The 20,522-nt window shown below is 42.5% G+C and overlaps 1 protein-coding gene across 5 annotated transcripts; it reads right to left on the reverse strand.

The window, feature by feature from the left end:
- Nucleotides 1–575: 575 nt before the first annotated feature.
- Nucleotides 576–20,148, reverse strand: LOC121617104 (myotonin-protein kinase). Of its 5 annotated transcripts, none has more exons than XM_041952139.1 (15): nt 19,490–20,148; nt 9,461–9,552; nt 8,047–8,130; nt 7,758–7,853; nt 7,481–7,629; nt 7,104–7,197; nt 6,701–6,898; nt 6,226–6,474; nt 5,788–5,867; nt 5,589–5,685; nt 5,272–5,426; nt 4,349–4,446; nt 3,260–3,321; nt 2,912–2,986; nt 576–1,887 (listed from the first exon to the last, which is right to left on the reverse strand). In XM_041952139.1, exons 1-15 carry the CDS (start codon nt 19,653–19,655, stop codon nt 1,786–1,788), a joined length of 1,797 nt encoding a protein of 598 aa, XP_041808073.1. In that variant the 5' UTR covers nt 19,656–20,148; the 3' UTR covers nt 576–1,785. The 5 variants fall into 5 exon arrangements, with proteins under 5 accessions (XP_041808073.1, XP_041808072.1, XP_041808076.1 ...); XM_041952138.1 differs by having other exon boundaries at nt 6,701–6,916; XM_041952140.1 differs by having other exon boundaries at nt 1,812–1,887; nt 2,879–2,986; nt 6,701–6,916.
- Between the last annotated feature and the right edge of the window lie 374 nt (nt 20,149–20,522).

The following is a 20,522-nucleotide window of genomic DNA, read 5'->3' on the forward strand; positions in this document are numbered from 1 at the left end:
GCAGCAAGAGATGACCCTCCATGTAGACTCTGACAAGTTGTTGGGAGGGAGATGTTGCCAGGAGCCATGAGAGGTGCTCGCTGTCCCTGCAGGGGGCAGCAGCTCCTTCTTTTCCCCGGCAGCTTTCTCTGCAGCCTCTCCCACATGCTGCACACGACCGGTGATGACTTTTTTTGTACTGTTTGTAGGGTTTCCACTAGTAGAAAAAACTAGGGTTGTTTTGTTGAAGGACGAGCTAAACCTGAACAAACCCAAATATTCACCGGCACTTAAAGGTCGCAGCTAACAATAGCTCTCACGCTCCTGGCACCACACTGTGGGGAATGCTGTTTCTTTCTAAGACTGGGACTGCAGCTGGGGTGGCAAAACATTTTTGAGGGGTGCCAGCTGCCACCCCATACCACCCCCATAGATCCGCCCCTGCATGTTACACTCAACTTTAAGCTCCACTGTATCAGCCATTTTTTTCCTTTTATGTCCCTCCTCATCGTCTTCCTTTCCATCTGTGCTGGGGTATGTCAAATGTGCAACTCAATTTCCATTCTCAAAACGCTTTGTGATCTGTTTATTGAAGCACTTCCTAAATACATTTCTTCGATTTCCCTTACATATTTTTGAGCACTAAGACAAACCAAAGCAACACAGCAGACCAGACGATGAGCACAGGGGGTTACTGTTCCCACCAGCTGTTTGGAGTCCCCTGGGGAAATTCTCCTTTGTATTAGAAGTCATGTTTTACATTTCTGTCAATGAAGTCAGAGTTTTGTTGAGTCTTACAATACATGGAGCAAAGTAGCTAAAAAATTATGAAACAGAGAGTGCAAATGCAACACATGAGTGCAAAGTCTGCTTTCCACAAAATGTTTTATCCAAATCAGTAAACCATAATTTTGTTGCTTGTCATGTGAAGAAACCACACTCCTCTGCTTATCCTCCAATTCTACCTACAGGTATGTTAACCAGAGACTTTCTTGTTTGGCCGAGAAACATAATTCAACTTCGACCTCCTGTTAAACAAAGCTTCAACATGAGGTTGATGTTGGGGCTGTGGAGGGGGCTGCAGCAGCCAACAGCTCTAGCAGAAGAGTATCAGCAGAGTAGTAGTGCACGTCATTACTGGGGGCCGCAGGTACAACTGAGGAAAAAAGCATACCCTCAGTATTATTCAGGGAATTAGGGTCACACTGTAAGTGCCAGTGGTGGTATGGCATAAATTAGTATACTGTACAGATGTCATAGTAATTATGAGTAACCTTTTGAACACAGGCACAGCAAAAACATGCCTATAGTAGTGCAACAAAAGTACAAACCACCCCTGGGTGCAGATACACGGTACAGAGAGAAGGCAAAGAGAAATTACATTCACTGTAGCAACTGCACCTATATGGGCTGAAATACCTGAAGATAGCAGTCTATGCTCATGGAGCGATTTCCCTTGCCCCTCTCTGCGCCACTCAAACATCACTGTCATTGTCACACATCAGTGCGAGTGAGGTCTGAACTCAGTGCATCTCTATTGTGACATTCAGTCTGGTAAGCTGGCAAGGTAGGTCAGAAGATGTCCTCATCATTTCTTCCTTAGCTCCCAGCAGCCTAACCTGGCTTTCTCATCATTCTGAAAATCTCATACAGTGATGACACGCTCAGAAGCTCTCATTAAAAGTCTCTTAGACCGGCTTTTCCTTTATCTTGGGGAGTTAAGGCTGAGGAGTGGGGCACGGAGTGAGCGTAGAGCAGGGGCTCAGCACTTTGTCCTGTTATAGTGGGAGAAGTCAGCAGGTGCATTTAGGAGAGCTCAGTACACCAGTGTCTCTCCCAAGCTTGGAGCTCCCCACCTTCTGCACACACCAGCAGATATGACTCACACCTCACCTGTGGCAGGCGAACCTGGAGGACAAGAGAACAGAGCAAAAGAAGGATTTCTCTGGATTAAATCAAAATCAACTACATACCAGGTTGATTTTTGGCCTTTGAATTTCAGGGACTTTTCTGCCATGATAACTAAAATTGTAAAATTTAAATATTGATTCTTGGACATTTTTTCTATAAAATAGTGAATATTTGTATAAACAGTAAAGTGTTAATAGATGTTATCCTAAATCAAGAATTCAAGAAAACAATAGTTTCAGTTTTACTTGAATTAATGTCCTTTTCCTCCACACCTCAGCTCAGGAGTTTGCAACTAATTCGATTCTGATAGACTATGCTGAGAATTGCCTGGTCACCAAACTCCATGATAAATGTGCACACACCTACACACACTCCTGAGAGGTGGCCTAACCAGCCAGTGAAGAAATGCTATATATGATCAAATGTCTTTCCTTCATTATCTGATAAATTCTCCTTTTTGGTGTAGATTAAAGCTTTTACATGTAGGTGATATGTTGGTGGCAACTAGCCATTTACTTTCATATTAATGCTGAATTTCAATAAATATTGCACTTTTTAATCTATTCCATGTATGTGACACCGATCTTTACCTGCTACTGCAGTTTAAGTTGTATATAAAACTAATGAGTGTATAAAATATGATGCATTCTTATATTAAACTGCCCAACAGTATATGAAGCAGACAAGATTAGCTCCACCCTGAGCAGCTACAATATTAAAATGCTGCTTTCACAGTAATGGATCACTAAAATGAGTCACATGATATCGAAATAAATACTGACATAAAGTGTGGCACTGCATATTGAATACCTCTACTGCACACTTCAGTCACATTTTGAATGCAGCATGGAGTAATTCTACATTGTGGTATTGCAACTTTTACTGAAGAAGGTAAAAGAACTGAATGCTTCTACCACTGATGATGAAATAATCCCAAAGGATATCAATGGAAGAAAATGAAATGTGAGTGTAGCATTCAAAAACCCACATCAGTCTAATCCTAAATGATGGATTACGGTACCCTGTGGAACAGGACCAGGTGGCGGTGCAGAGGTATCACCAGTGGGTAATGGCAAGCTGTGGCCACTCTCTCCCTCTGAAACACACACAAGTCAACAACAGCTTTGTAGAAACATGAACTGTGGTTGGCTTATTGGAAAAGAGCTTGGCCAGCTGTACATATTTCACGTCATAAAGAGAAACTCTCTGTTTGCTCATTAGCAAGTCTTAGTTGCTCATACAACACCTCAGAGCTTCTACAAATAAATTAGAAGAGAATGGAATAGGTTACATGCTGTTTTATAGGAGTTCTTCTTTTCCATGTCAGACAGAGAAAGAGAATATGAAAGTGGATTAAAGATAGGCTTACATCCCCTGGTGCATCCACATAGTAGGCAGGCAGAGCAAGAGATGCTGGGCAGATACTCAGCTCTGTGATTGGAGGAGAGAGAGGAACATCAGAGCCCATGATGTGCTGCAGCGCTGCTGCAGGCATTCAGCCTTGGGGTGCACTGCTGGCCAGCCAGATTTGTAATAACACACAGAAAAAGAACAGAACTAAAAACAGTACATACATTTGCAGTGATGAAAGGGATGACAGTGAATGTGACAGGAGAAAGAAGAAGTGATGAAGGAGGCAGTGTCTGAAATAAAGGAGGCTGTTGGCTGTTGTGGTTTCATCAGCACACATGGAAGGAGGAACGTGTTTTATGTCTGCATGCTTTTGCAACAACAGGAGTTGTGGTCATTATTCAGAACAGTTTCATCCATCAGTGCAGCAGCAGGAACACCCTCAACACGAGATCATAAAAGATCGTAAAAAGATCACGACACTGTATTGATTTACTGAAATGTGCATCCAAGTTCCTATATACCGAGAGTATTCTCAGAGTTTGTATTCATCACCATGTTCAAAGTGAGGCCTCCAATATAAGCAGATGCTACTGAGACTGTGTTTAATCAGAGGGACCATAATTCATTCCACCTCATATTTATGTTGTTCTTAAAAGACTCAGGACTGTAAAGTGTTACACAGACATCCACAAAGTGTCTTTGTGATACTTAACAGCCTAGATGCTTCTACTGATTAGATGCTGAAATACTCAGCATTCTGACAACAGCCTGGGAGGATTTCCATAAACCAACTGGGTTAAATTAGAAATGAAAACAAAAGCCATATCACTACTGTCACATGGCCTTGAATGTATCCTGTGGATTTCATTGCTTTTCATCAGCAGTTGCATGGATATTTGGTAGTTTATTTTTGGCTATACTATATCCTACATAGGAACCCTTGTCATAAAATGTCATTCCATCACTGTGGTCTTAACTGTATCAAAATGATACTGGCTCCTATGGTGTCATACAATATGAAGTGAAACAGAGAGGAACAGAAAAATCTCTGTATGGATGATTATGATGATGGAGTGATGAGGAAGCAGCGGTGTTGGTCCCTTGCCTGTCTCTTTGGGAGCTCTCCAGTCCTTCATCTCCCCCTTCAATCGCGCCATTTCTTTCTCCAGCTCACAATATCTCCTCTCTGCATCTTGTAAACGTCTGGTGGATAGAAAAAGGAAAGACTAAGTTTCATCAGATCCTTTGATTGTTTTTTATTTCTTCGAGTTCAGTGAAGCTGGGTGATGTAATGTCACTGCGATGGGTGTTTTTCTTTATCTGAAGGGTAAATCCACTTCAAAATATAATTCATCTATACCTTGACTTTTGCATTTGATGAATGTTTCAAACAGTAAGGGAACAAATCAAGTAAATGTGGTAATTATCCCAGTTTTGTCTAATGTCTGCTGTTATGCTCCTGCCTTTGCAACTTCTCACATCAGTTCAATGCTTTTAACAAGATCTAGGAAATAAGTGCATATTACTTCTGTTTTAGTTGATCTCCTTCATGTAATTCTAAATTTGATTCTAACATTTTTTTGTAAACACAAAGTCACAAAGTGAAGGTTAGTCACCAGAGGTGATCGAGCCTTGGCAGTCAAGAGCCCAGAGGCTTTGCAAAGCTTGCCTGAGGATTTCAGGTCAGTTAAATAAGCCATTTCTCCCTGGAAACTGGATTTTTTTTGTCCTTATGCTGTGGAGCAATAAGAATCTCTTGCTGTGAGAGAGAAAATGTCTGTGGTGTGGAGATTCTTCAGACTCAATGAAGGAAATAACAAAAAAGCTGGATTCTGGTGTCTCTTTAGAGCGCCCAACAGAGACAGTGATTCCATACAAAACTAAGCATCTTAAGGCTTGCCATGCAAATAAACACAATGAATTAAGCCTACTGTAATACAAGAGACACTGTTTCAACAGAATTGGCACTAAGCATTGGCCACTCTACAACGTGGATTGGCTAAAGACAGTATTAGAGTCAATTGATACCTTTGCAAGTCTTCATTGAGTCCTGATATTTGGTCAGTCTCCTCCTTGTCGGTGGTGGTGTGGGTGGATGTTGGCCCTTGCTCCAGAGTGAGTGGGAGCTCCAGCAGTGCAGGCAGGTGGTCCGGTAAAGCCTCTGTGAGCTTCCACAGCTGGCTCTGAAGTCAAAGCACAGGGCCAGGCCCAGCAGAACATGGTAAATACGCTGAAGACAATTTGTTAACATTGAGGAAAATACATTGCCGTCTTCTAAATGCTGCATATGAGACTATGAAGTAACTGACGCAAACAGACAAATGGAAGTTCTGATAATGTCTCACCAGTTTCTCTGGTGTGTAAAAACTCTCGTAGTCCCTGAGCCTTGTGTGGTCAATCTGCATCATGATGTCCTGACTGCGGTCGATGGCACCAGTCTGACTGTAACAGAGAGACCAATTACGCAATAGTTAGGAAGACTCCATTTAAAGGAGTTGGAGTTGTTTGATGGACATTAAATGCTAATCATGAATTTAAGTTCACCTGGTAGCGGTGTAAGAGTATCCAACAAAAGCCAAGTGTATTCCTACTGGAGCTCTGTCCATTACATCAGATAGCAGCTCCTGCAGGACACACGAGATAAAAACAACCACCAGCTGGGGTTATTTTCTTAGACGCTGCATACATTTTGCTTGGACAAAGACCAGCTTGATGGCCTGACGTTCATAAGGACTATTTTTTCACCATAGCTAGCTCTGTTAACTTATTAAATTAAGTAACAGCAACAAAAATGTGTAATTTGGATCAATATTTATTTTACATCAGTCTTAAAATACATGAAATAATGTAGGGTTTCTTGCACAGAAAAGTGTGAACCATTAACCAAGTTCACAGTGTGTACAAGTGTGAATTTTCTTTCAGACACAATATGTTCCAGCATAAGTATGTGATATGAAGAGAAACATTTTCAAAAGAGGATACCATTTCACTGAGACAGTCATCCAGAATGTCGAAGTTGGAGGTGTCAGTCGGATTAGATACTTCAGGCAGGAAGGGGGCAGGGAGTTTATGCAGGGAACCCCAGTCCAGCCCAGTAAAGAATGGATGGTTCCTGAAATCACTGAAGCTTTTCCTCCCCAGGCGGACTTCCCTCTCACAGATGAGCCCAGTAATGAAGGAACGAGCCTTGTCAGAAATCTCAGGGCCAGAAGAGGGGAACTCAAAATTCTCCTTGGGATTAAAAAGAAAATTCTTTAAATGCCCGGTGTTCACATTATCTCTACTGATACCACTACTAGTGTTACTGCAGCTGGCAGTAGTGTTCATAACCACCACACTCAGCTCATCGTTGTGTCTGATGTTATCTTTTAATCTGAAAAGAGTTGTTTTGTGATTTTCAACTTGAATCAACTGAAGCTGGTTTTGCATTGCAGACACTGTCAGTCTGTTTACGTACCTGGAAGTGGATGATCTTTGCGTATGTTTCAGAGATGGACTCTGCGTAGAAGGGCGTGGTCCCCAGCAGCATCTCATAGGCACAGATACCCAGAGCCCACCAGTCACACTCAGGACCATAACGTCCACCTCCCTCGACTGCCCTTAGAATCTCTGGAGACAAATAGTCGGGTGTCCCGACTGCTACAGACGACTGAACCTGCAATGAAATCAGTAGCTTGATGGATTTTAAAAAAGCATACATAAAGGTCATGACCTGCGTTTCTAACATTTGTGTTGTGAACTGTCGTTGACGTGAGAAATTGTTTAAACCACTAAACCTGTCAGATGTTTGGCAGTTTTTTTCTCTCTCTCTCTCTCTCAAAGAGTATCTCTTCATGAAACTGCTCACTGTCAACTCTCACCATCCCATCCTCCTGGACCCTCATACAGGAGCCAAAGTCCCCTAGTCTGATGTGTCCGTCAGCTGTTAGCAGGATGTTGTCAGGTTTGATGTCTCTGTGTAAGTAACGAGGTAGAGGAGGCTTCAGATGGAGAGGATTTAGGATTTCATTCATAAAAAACCATGTGTCAGAGGTTGTTGCAGTGTTTTTATCCACTTCATGTTAAAGTTCCAGGAAAGCTTGGAAACATGTTTTGTGAGCTATGTTGGGCTTATTACTCAGAAAAGCAATATTTAAACCATTTGAAAAACAACTGACTGCGGACACAATCTGAAACTTAAACTTAAAAAAAAAGCTGTTTTAAAAATGAATCACTGTTTTTAAAGAGAATGGTCTACCTGTGTACATAACCCAGTCTGTGGACAGAGTCAATGGCCATGACCATCTCAGCCAGGTAGAACTGAGCCATATCCTCAGGGATCCGGTCTCCAAATTTACTGAGCAGAGTTAACAGGTCCCCCCCTACATAATAATCCATCACCAGGTACTGAGGGAGGAACAGGTGGATGAGTGAGGAAAGTTGTAGCAGGGTTTAAGTTACATACAGCATATGCAATAGACCAGTGGGACATATTTGTCCAAAGAATTTACTTGATATAAGTGATCCATACGAACCAGATAGTTGTCATCCTGAAAGGCATAGTGCAACTCTGTGATCCAGCGTCTGTCACCTCTCAACAAAACCTCCCTCTCCTCCTGGTAACATGCAGTCTATTTAAGACACAAACACAAAGACAGCTGGATCAAAAAACAGAAAAGTAAGAAAGGCCGATGCCCAGGTGGATGTCCCTCTGAGCTACAATCAACTGAAGGACATGCAGCTCACCCCAGCATATACAGTAAGAACACTGGCCATGTTCGCTGTCCTGTGAACGTGAGTGTCGGTTTGTGTTTGTGTGTATACCTCTCCTCGCCTCAGCATGTCCCACTTATTCATAATCTTCAGAGCATACACCTGTTGTGTGCTTCGTATCCTCGCCACAGCAACCTGTTACAGTGACAAGACATAACCGCAATAAGCACATGAAGCATGCACACACAAAGTGGCTGCATGCATTACTTGAGACTGACATGCATCCATTAGTCAGCATAAGTAATTAGGAAGTCATGTAAAGCTGTTTGATAGAATGAGGTGTTGGTGTTTACACCATCACAAAAACAGTACGGTGTATAGAAAGATCCAGAGATCCAGAGTTCTGCATGTCAATATTTCAGTGGGACATTTAAGTGTTATTATAAGGCTGATGTTGTGCATGGGATTTTTCAATGATAGTAAAGATACACTAATGTACCACCACAATCAGGGAGACTTCGAGGTATGCGGGTGTCTTTAGCTGTGTTGAAATAGAAGTTCAGTATTAAACGCCACTGACTGTTCCAGATTTTCTGAGTACTCTCCTCCTCCTCCTTGTTTGATGTCAAGCAAACATTACAACAGAGATGCCAATTTATTTGCCAGATGGGTACATCATAGTAGCCACAGAAGTATCATAGATACTTTATTGTTTAATTTAAATATAACCTTTAAAAAGTTGGATTTATTGCATTTGTTTTGGATCGCATTGGGTAGATAGATAGATAGATAGAATAGTTTGTTAATCCCCTCAGGGAGTGTTACAGTGCAGTATTGCAGCAGCAATTCACAAATCACAAAACACATAACTTACACTAAGCTGACCTGAGGTAGGTAAGAAAAACACTATTTAAAAAATATATACTCATGTGCATAGAAACTACTCTACTAGAATGTGTAATGTCAGGGGAGGGGAGTCATTGTACAGCATTATTGCAGTGGGTCAGAATAACTTTCTGTTGCTAAAGAATGGTCATTATATTGCATTGCATGAAATTCTACAGGTGTACCTAATAAACTGGCAAGAAACAAAATAAATAAAACAGGAGGCCTGAACCGAAATCACAACTGCATCTATGTCCAAGCTTGAATATATAAAAATCTTGGGAAAATAAGTTCTGCTAAACTGGAGTCTGTGATGTGTAGGACAGTGATGATTATTTAAACTAAGAGGCAACAATGATTATTCCAAATAAATGTACACCACTAGCACCCAAAATAACAAAAAATAACTTTTCTTGTTGATGTTAGGATTGATTGTGCACCACTGGTGCTGTCGAGTCCAGCTACAATTTATTAAGAACAAAAAAACACTGCTCGTAATAAGAAAAAGAGTATATGAAAGTGTAAAAGTGTAAAATAAACAAATAATTCATATTCTGCTGGAAATAATTCTCAATACTTAGTCAGATCATGCTGATTTAAAACACCTGAAAAATATAATTCCTGTTCCAGACCAGCTCACCTCACTGAATGTGCCTCGGCCGATCACCTTCAGGATGTGAAAGTCTTCTCTTTTGATGCGAGTCCTCTTCACTTGCCTCACCAGGGGCTCAGCTGCGATTGGAGGAGAGAAGACAGTATTATTTAACCTAACCTGGTTATGTGAGTTTGTGTGTATGAAGCATATTACAGTCACTGTACACAAGAACTGCAGCAATCACTCTTTCTCTTTCAAAGAGCGGTGCCCTGAGGTGAATTTCATTCAAGTCAAATTCTGTTATTCAATGCAAATACTGATCCAAAGTGAATGTCTAATATTCTGTACTATTCAGTATCTATGGTGTCTTGGTGAAAGGTTTGGACAGTTTCAAATTTAACAACATCAGACATCATCAAATTCCATGAAAAAAAAAAAAAATTTAGACATTCAGCTTCCATTGGTGAGTAATTTAGCTGAATGAAACTGATAAGCTCTCTGTCAGCCATATGATCGGAAAAAGGTAAAGGAAGAAGATGAGCACTTAAATTTTCAACCACATTTAAACCACCCACTCTTGCAAGTGTGTCGGGATCCCAACGCAGTCCTCTCACTAACATATAATAAGAGAATTACTGCTGTTAGCATCCTGGGAGGCTGGCTCAGGACAGGAGGCCTGCAGACTCAGAAACTCGAGCCTAACTGACCAGATCGCCGGCTGGGAGCTAGGTCTCTGATAGAAGGCAGACAGGAGGCTAGCTGACTAGACGCTAGCAGGCAGGAGTTCATTCTGATTTTCCACTGCTTGTGTAGCGGCTCCAATCAAATCATAAGACAGACAGACTGTCTGCATCAATATTTTCTTTGCCAGGCTGGCGAATAGAAATGGAAATCTTCCAGTTCTGCTACCCACCAGCACCCTGCTGCATTCAGTTTGCAGTGGACAGTACAAAGGTACCTGGATATACACAGGATTACAGTGACGGATGGTGCATAGATGTAAATGTGTGTGGTGCAACAGATGGCCGCCTCGGTGCTGCCCTCTCTAGTACTTGCTTTGTTTTAGTTTACTTGTTGTGTTTTGAGCCGTCCCTCTTCGATACAATACAGCCGCGAGGAACTGTTACACAATGATTAATTTACTGGTTAGACGTTTTTTCCACTTCATCGAGCCGGAACGATTTTCTCAACTTCTTGTTGGAGGAGCAGCAGCTCTGTAGGGGATACGGAGGAGACGCAGAAGGAAGAAGTGAGCCGGTGGAGTTCAGGGGATCAATTATCAAAAAGGCGCAGCAGAGGATGTCCAACCTGCCTCAACAGGTTGAGCCACAACTACACAAGAATAATGCACATCCATCATCGTCTGGTTTGGATCTGCCACCAGACAGGACCAGAACAGAGTGCAACAGACTAAAAGGACTGCTGGGAAAGTCACTGATGCCAACCTGCCCTCTGTTCAGGACTTGCACTCCTCTAGACCAGGCATGTCCAAACTATTCCATAAAGGGCCGTGTGGCTGCAGGTTTTCGTTCCAACCAAGGAGGAGCACACCAGGCCAGCCAATCAACATCAAGGGATCACTGAGTTATCAGCTGAAGACTGAGCTCAGCTAATTAAGCTGGTGTGCTCCTCCTTGGTTGGAACGAAAACCTGCAGCCACACGGCCCTTTATGGAATAGTTTGGACATGCCTGCTCTAGACTAAGAAAACTGCTGGAAGCATCACTGCAGACCCCTGACATTCTGGACACAACCTGTTCCAACTTCTCCCCTCCGGTAGGTGCTACAGATCACTGAACACCAAAACAACCAGACACAAAAACAGTTTCTTTCCACAAGCCCTCACCCTGATGAACAGCTGGCTAGTCATGCAGTGTCACTAAAACCTCTGACACCAAAACATCCACTGACTGCTGTTTGGGATCCATTGACACAAAGCTTTTGGCATGTGCATTTGCAGCTCACTGTCACCATCAACAAAAATGCTTGCACATTGTAAATTGTACATATTGTTTGTTGCCTCATCATTCTTTGTATATATATATATATTGTGTATTTGATATTTTATGCACTACTAATTGTTGTTATTCATCAGCTGTTTCGTTTCGTTTGCCACTTCCCACTACGTTTTTGTGTTGCAGGGTGGTGGTGTCCACAGGTGCTTTAAGCAGGTCATACAAGAGGCTGGCAATACATGTAAAATCTGTTATATACTGCCAGTAACAACTCTACAATCCAAAGACTGCTCTTAATTCACCAACAGTAAGTGGATGATTGTCCTTTAGGCCGCCATGGGTTCTTATAGGGCTCAAATATCAGAACCTTATCCTTATAATCAACATATGAACCATAACACAGAAGTTTCTCAAGAAATGATATGAAGTGTTATTAATTAAACATGTAAACCCTAACCCTAACCAATGATATTTGACATGTTTATTTGATTTTTTAGGCCTAACACATGATGCTTATCTGGCAAAAATTTAGTTATTTTCATAAAATCATATTCATTTCTGAATGTTTTACACTACATAAGAAAACAAACATCAAGAACAACATACTGTATATCAAATCAGCGACAGCAACACACAGTGAACAACATGGAACTAATGCATGAGAACTGCATGGATATGATGAGGGAGATACAGTGCCTGGACGTGGGCTAGAGATGGCCATGGCTAGTTCATCATAGTTTATGTCATACCTGTCTAAACAGGGTACAGAATAACAAGGGCAAACACTGGAAAGGGCTGGAACGCTTAACACACAAGGTACCAAGGCGAACTGGTAATGAGTGGGGGGAAAACACAGACTAGGGAGGAAAGGCTAACGAGGGACAGGTGAAACTAATCAACAATCACAAAGGTGGAAACCAGGAGCAGATGGACTCCGGGAGCAGGTGTCTGCTGGACCGCCGACTGGGAACCAAGAGTAGATGTCGGCTGGGCTACTGACTGGAAGCCTGGAGCAGATGTTGGCCAGACTGCTTACTGGAAACCAGGAGCAGATGTTGACCGGCTGTTAGCTGTCTGGGCAGTTGGCTCAGGACAGGAAGACTGCAGGCTCACAAACATGAGCCTAAATCCAAAGTCAAGGCTGGATGCAGGCTGATTGGAGGTTAGTGGGCTTGATGCTAGTAGACAGGAGTGAAGATTGGCTGCTAGTGGGCCTGGTGCTAACAGGCCGAAGTGTAGACTGGAAGCTGGCATGCTGGACGCTAGCTGGCTGAAAGCTGGCAGACTGGGAACCTGGGGCTGAGGCTTGAGCTGGTAGCTGTGAACCTGGGGCATTAAGGAAGTCAGTGACCCACATAGGTATGGAATTATTTAGCCACGGAAAGGGTCAAGGAAAGGCAATCCATGCAAATCCAACATGGTGCAGGTAAAAAATACAAAAACAGGCAAGGTCCAGGAAAAAACAAAGCAATGGTCGAAAAACACTGGAGAAGAGTGGAAAGGGTTGGAGCGCTTGACATGCAAGGCACTAAGACAAAACGTACGCTCCTTGGATGACACTGATTTCGCTGACATTGGTCATGCCCATTTACACCTCTAAAATTCTTCCGCCATATTGGATCAAGGTCTTCATGAGGACATGCGTGACATATTGAAGCATGAAACCAACAGCACGACCTTGTGGCCATTAGAAAAACCCCACCATGCTACTTAACTGCTGTATCTCTTTAATGTAATATTGCATTGTAATCAAATTCAAGTTGTACAGATGGCGCTCCTAAACGAGTACATTTTGCAATTTCACCTGTAGGAGGTGCTCAAATATTTGGAAAATTGCTGCTGTAGTAGCAAACACCTTCCAGCTCTCACTCTTCAAGAAATGAAAATTCGTCCTTGTTTCTGTGCAGGAAATGGACATCACTCTCCATCCTGTTCCCTGTGTCTGCTGCAGCTATGTCCTTCCAAAAAATCAAAGTCTGTGGAACGTGTGTGTGTGTGTGTGTGTGTGTGTGTGTGTGTGTGTGTGTGTGTGTGTGTATCCTGTGCCCGCATGCCTGCATGTATTTATTCAAGACTACCACGGTAAGTGCTCTGCCAATCCCTCTGCCAGCTTCCTGTCCTGATGAACAGAAATGACTCCCCTGCATGAAGAATGACCAAAATAATCAGTAAGAAATTAATTAAATATGTTGGTGAACAGCTGATGAAATGTCCCTGCACAGGATTTGTTGCTGATATTTCTACTTTCTTTCGCGTATTTCTCCTCCAGCATGTAGATGTTGTAAAATCAGACAGTTTTGAATGGGACATACAACAGTGAGAGTCAGATGTGAACAGCTGACGCGTCTTGTGATAGTAATGTCTCATAACTGAACATGCTGATGACTAAAGGCCATTCATAAGACTCGTCCTCATATGTGGACAACAAATGTCTTTTGTCAGTTTTGTATCATGCTGAAAGGCTACTGACTACTGCTGCTGCTATTTTATGCATGATTTGCTATAGGAATATATTATTATTACTGTTATTAGTATTATTACAGTATCTGAACGGAGGAACTGGTCCTTCAGTGCCAATGAAGGCATATTCTTGAACGCTGGTTTCATATCAATACTTGGACAGATGTCCCTCATGTAAACTCTGTTGGCACTTGCTGTCACTAACGATATTGTTGAGGCCACAACAAGGAAAAGAAGAAAAACAGTGATGGAGTCATTGCCAGTTCCTGTGAATGTTGACTCTGGCTCTGCACCCATCACTGACCTCTCCTGTTAGGAAAGCCATGTAGGGAGTGACCAGACCATAAGCAAACCAGACACAGAGGGGCTGGAAGGAAAGCAACATGAAAACAGACTTTCGATGTGAGAAAAGTTTGAGGAATTTTTATTTGTTACCAGAAGCCTATAAAATCCTCCAGTTTGTTGAACTCAGTGTTCGAGACAATGTTCTGTGAAATGCCGCTCTGACTGTCTGGCTCAGCTCAAAGCCTCCCCCTAATCCACCAGTTCTTCTTGTCATAGCAAAACTTGATTGATCAAGGCCTACAACGAGCTTCACAGAGGGCACAACACAATTAATCAGTGCTCAGACTGCAGTATGCAACTTTTTCCAAATCAAAGGGATTGATCATCTAAATTGCAAATAAACACATTTTCTCTCTTCTGTGTTATGATATCTAATGGAGATGGTGATTCCGGAAAAACATATTACTGCTGAAATTTTCAGTGCTGTGAGCAGCACCATTGATCTCATTGTACAGGACTGGAGGCATACATTTCAGAGACAGATAATTTAAAACTTGAGCAAATACCAAAACTATCTGCATGGTGTGATAACACTAAGTGAGAAAATGAATGATATACAGTGCTGTAAAGCATTAGTCTGTGTCTGTTTTCCCACAGTTCCCCCACCACCTGAAATAGAGGCTATTTCACCTATTCAGTGATATTTACAGGAAGCATTTACAGGAAATATCAGTACATCAACAACAAGAGGACCAGTTTAACACCAAACTGAACTGTGACACTGACACCCTAACCCTACCATCAGAAGAAGAGAAAAGGCTGAATGTGACAGAGAAATGCAGCTCAGCTGTGGAATGCCTGCTGGTTAGTTGATGTGCTACATCTCAAGATAGCAGTGCTGAAGTCTGAACTAGTGCCAAAAGCATTAGTCAGTTATTGGTTAGTGTAGTGATAGAAAATTAATTAAAAACAACAATTCTGCTAATTGAAATCTGTTTTTGTCTGTTTGACTGAAATATCTCAACAAATACTGAATGGATTGTCATGAAATTGGATCCAGACATTCATTCCTCCTCAGGATGAATGATGAGACCCCGTAACTTTTCATCTAGTATCATCATCAGATCAAAGTTTTTATGTTGTGAACTGGTTCCAATCATCCTCAGCTGTACCAGTGCACCAGTGTTTAATCTGCATTGCTTTCAAGTGCTAGAAGTCTTTAACAAAGAGTATGCACACACACGATTGTTCTTGTTTCTGCATTGAAGGCATAGATCTATAAAGCACTATTTCCCCCCGCCTGCGGTGTTTCTGTCATCCTTGCCAACTGTGTGAAGCAGATTTACTCTGCAGCTCAGTCATCATATCCAGCTAAACCCAGAAATGTGCTTCATCACAGATGAAGGCCAGCCAACTCTGACACTTGATCCTCATTCCTGCACACATGCTGTAGTTAAATTTGGAATGTCCCATCACTGGGGAGACACGATAGCACCCCCCTCCCACCCCCCCACCTGCTGGACATCACAATAGGCCCACACACAGTCACATGCATGGATGGATTCTGTGAATAATATAGAAAGTGGGAGGAGAGAGGGAGGATGGGGTGAAAGTTGAGGTGTGATGACATGTCAGCAGACATGGCACGCAGCCAGTCAGACTACAATAGGCAGCATTTATGAGCATGTGTTCAGTGTGTTTATGCATCTGTGTGCAACTGTCTATAATTGCTAAAAATATTGCCATGGCGACACCATCTGAAATAACCACATCGACATGTGAGCAGTGAACGCGTTGTCCTCGTACACCTTTTATTTTCTTTACAATATGTCTGTCATTGAGCCACAGTCTTAGTGACGGGACACCGGTTGAAAAGTCTCAGAGAGATCGATGAGGTATGGCAGACAGTCAGCAGAGGAGTGTTGCCTTTCTTGACCTCATTGGGGTCTAAGCCCAGTGCATTCTGGGTCATAACACAGAGGTTACTGGGGCAGGTATGGATGGTCACTCAGCTCAGCTCTGAATTTCTCAGTGCCCAACACCGTGAGACTCAGTTGTGGTGCTCATCACTTTCATGGCACTATAATCCTTGGAAAATGTCGACCTTGTCTGACGGTCAGTCTTTAAATGGAATACAGTGTGGGTTGAGATTAATTACAATTTAGATTAACTAATTAGGTCAGTATAGTTTAATAGAAATATTATTAACCCTACGTAACCCTACACATTGTGAGTGTTTTTGTGTCATAATATGTTCTGGTTGGCTGTATGTGTTTTTGTTTCAGTGACACACATACTAGTGAATACGCTGCATGTCAGACAGTCTTCATTTATTTTAGTCTGACTTAACTTAAGTCTAACTTAACTGTGTGACTTTCACGTTGTATTTTAGGGATACAAACATCAGGCTGTTGCTATGAATGTTAGTGGCACTTAGGTTGTTGGTTTAGACTGAAGTCATGTTGAGAAACACGAGCACAGCTGAGAGATGAAGTGCCGTCTCTGAGGTTTCACAGATAAACTATTGATAATACAGCTGCAACTAACTATTTTTTTCATTACTGACCAATCTGTCAGTTGTTTTTTGATTAACTGACAAATCATACAAAATGTTGTGACATGTTGAATAGCATGTTTTGTCTGGCCAACAGTCCAAAACTCCATGATATTTTAGATGAAAGCAGTCTTCATTTGAGAACTCGAAATGTTTATTTTTACTGGAAATTTTTAATTATTGCTGGACCACAAATTATCTCCCACTGTTTGTCTCACATTCCCACAGAAATCAGTCTCACAATGTAACAGCAGAGAAACCAAACATGAATGCACTGTTTATATCTCAGAGCTGTACTTCAGCGTTATCCATTAGGAAAGTATATATGCCACATTGTTCCAAGTGCTCTGATGTCCACTCTACATTGTGTATGTAGTAGTATCCCATGGAGACTTCTTGCTGGAACTATTTTAGCGAGCACCAGCATAATAGAATAATTTTAAAGAACCAGTGTGCAAGATTCAGAGGCCTCACCCCTCCCTTGACGAGCGTATAGAAGAACCTACAGTGGTCACAAAAAACACAAAAGGCACTTCCAATAATCAGTGTTTGGTTTGTCATTTCTGTGCTGATCTAGAAACATGGTGGTACAACATGGTGGACTCCGTGGTAGAGGACTCACTCTGTAGACTCCTTCTGAAGTAACAAAAACATGAGCCTTACTTTAGGTGATTACACACCAACAGAAACATACACAAGCATGATACACTTCTGCTGTATTCTGCCAGCTGATCTCCCTAAATCAGCAATGATACCTACACAGTTATTACATAAACATGTGTTTACAAAATATTGTATCAGAAGATAATAAAATGGCACCATTGTAAAATTCAGAGAGTAATATTTAGACAGCACTGCGTTGAAAACAGACACGATTCTCACAAACACTTGCAAAAACCATCGTCTGTGAACACAGTTCGTCGCTGCAATCGTATATAAACCAGATCCAGAGATGCTGCTGCCTTCTCTGGTCCGAGGCTCATTCAAGATGGTCTGAGACAAAGCCGAAAGCTGGCCTGTGGGCGTGCAGTTCAAAAGCCACCACCTGTGATGGTATGGTGGTGCATTCGTACACATGGCATGGCTGACCTGCACATTCTTGAAGGCACCATTATGCTGAACCATATCTAGGTTTTGGAGCAACAAATGTTGCCAAGAAGACAACATTTTTTCTTTTCCAGGGAAGGCCTTGCTTATTTCAGCAAGACAACGGCAAACCACATTCTGCACATATTACGACAGCATGGCTCGAGGGAGACCAGGAACTGTCGAGCAGCTGACATCGTGCATTAAACAAGAATGGAAAAACATTCCACTTTCAAAATGACAGCAATTAGTCTCCTCAATTCCTACATGCTTACAGAGTGCTGTAAAAAGAAGAGGTGAAGCAACAGAGTGATAAACATGACCCTGACCCAACTTTTTTTGCCTCAGCCTCCCTACAGTGGCCGCTCTCTGGAGGCAGTGTTTGATTTGACTGTTCTGGGCTACTGTAGAAACATGGCGGTGAAACATGGTGGACTCAGTGGGAGAGGACCCACTCAACTTCAATGTTGAAGATAAATTCAGATGTTTATATTCAATTTAAACGTGTTTGAACAATCACACTTCGATGCATAAATCAAGGTAGAAAAGTCATCAATAATGTAAATGCACCGGGAAACATAAAACCTAAAGCTTTACCGACCATTTATAGACAAAAACCAGCAGACTGCCAACAGTTTTGGAACGAGTCAATCAGCAGTGAACGGTCACAATATTTAATCATGACAGTGGTTTAAACTTGGCTCCGTTTGGTAGGCTGCAGTCTGTTTCAGTTGAAAAGCTATTGTACAGTATGAAGATTTAGTAGTTGCCTGTCTCCAGTCAATCCAGGAAGCCTTCTGGTTGACACAAATGTCACAACGTGTCCTTGTGGAAGAGATTCCTCTTTTTCCCTCACTTTAGCTATGTCTGCCACAGTATAGTTAAGGTTAGGGAAATATCTTGATTATGGCAAAGAAACTAGACTGTAGAAAAGCAACAGCGTCCATAAGCAACAGATACCTCAGGGTTAGGCAGCAGTCACAGTCTCGGTTAAGGACGGGGAAGGATAGGCATTATAGTTAATAGAAGAACTGCACATTACTGAGTCCCAGAAGAATAAAAGCATCAGTCATTTCAGCAAACGACAGATGTTTTGTTCAACTAATGAAGATCTCTCGTGGTCATAGCAGTAATCACTCCTAAGCAGTGTGACGTCGTCATAGAGCTGCAAAATCCACAGAGGGAGGAGGCTGGGGTGGATCAACAATCCATCAGGCTACGAGAGAGAGCTGTCCATCAGTTTCTTTTCACCCAGCCGCGATGTTTGCCCAAGCAACAAAACCTTAACCGCAGCTGTGTTTTACAGTCACATCATTAAAAAGACACACACACTGGCACTGGATGGAGACTGTGAGCTGAACATGTGAGCATGTGTACGACAGGAGGCTGATAGAAATCCACAGCCTGCAGTTGGTATTATATTCATAAAGCAGTTTGAGATGATTGTGACGTTTGCTTCGTCACACGTGGTGTTATGTGTGATGAGTTTTGGGTAATGTGTCGGTTGATGGGTCTTGATCAGAAGCCAAAAACATTAGATGCCAAGGAACGTGCTCTGTCAGTAGCAGGATGAATAATTTCAGTCATGTTGTTATGTAAATGAAATTATAAAGGTGTAGTTGTCAGGAAAAAGGAAGAAAACACACCTACCCACCCACACCCAGACCCACCCACGCACCCACGCACACACACACACACACACAGATACTTTTAGAATTAAGAGGAAATCACTCACCCCATTGCAGGAAACCAGAGACATACTTCTCCCTTGCGAAGGACGAGGAGTAAAACTCCTGGTAGACGCCTACCAGAAGATCCAACAAGGTCTGGAGCCCAACAGGTCCCGTGGTCCGGGGGCCCTCGGCCAGGTCAAGTCCACCAAGGCCAGGGCCCGTTGACATGGCGCCCAGTGGCTGAGGAGTCCTTTTCCTTTAGAGTCCTGGTGAAACGCTGGCATCCATGGTGTGCTGGATTTAGAGTGAGACAAGCTGGATCTTCTTCTACCTCTGGATTTACAGTTTGCAGTTAAGCCCACCCTCACTATCTTTTTTGGTCTGCCCCCCACACTCACTCGCTGGATCTCTTTCTGGATCACCATCTAACCCCACCCCCCGGCCCTTGTGACTTTTCTGTCTCTGCGCTCTGCACGATCACAGTACAGGAGTGTGACTTTTCTATGCAAACATCCAGTTTTAACACTTCATGCCCTCTCTTCCTCCCTGCCTCGAGTTTATAGTCACTTACAGTTGTCCTCTGTGCTGTTTGTAATTAAGTCTCAGTCCCCTCCTCTCTCTCTGTCTATCTTTGTCTCTCTCTTTATTCTTCTCTCCCCATGGGTGTGCAGCATCTGTCAAGCCTGCAATTTCTCCAGCTCTGACTCCAGACCTTTTTTGGTGTTTGAGCCTCCCTCTCTCTCTCTCTCTCTCTGTCTCTCTCTCTCTCTCTCCACTCTCTCTATTCAAAGTACTTCAAACTTTTTACTACAACAGTGAAGCCTAATAGAGAAGCATGCACATGCCCTGAAACAAGTTCTCCTTTCCTCTTCCATGGTACTTGATTCTTTTTTTATTACCTTTCTTCTCTTTTCTTCCCCCTGTGAGAGAGCAAACAGGAACCACTGACCTGAATCAGCTGTTGCTGTTACATTCAGTCATGTTTGGAAGAGCGCAAATCTCTTATTTTGTCAACCATCCAAGGATTGTTTTTAGTTCCCTTGATTTTTTTTAATATCCCCCCCGCCTCACTCCTCTCTCCCCTGAGTCACCCCT

This window comes from Chelmon rostratus, chromosome 14, assembly GCF_017976325.1.
Source record: "Chelmon rostratus isolate fCheRos1 chromosome 14, fCheRos1.pri, whole genome shotgun sequence".
NCBI classification, from domain to species: Eukaryota; Metazoa; Chordata; class Actinopteri; order Chaetodontiformes; family Chaetodontidae; genus Chelmon; species Chelmon rostratus.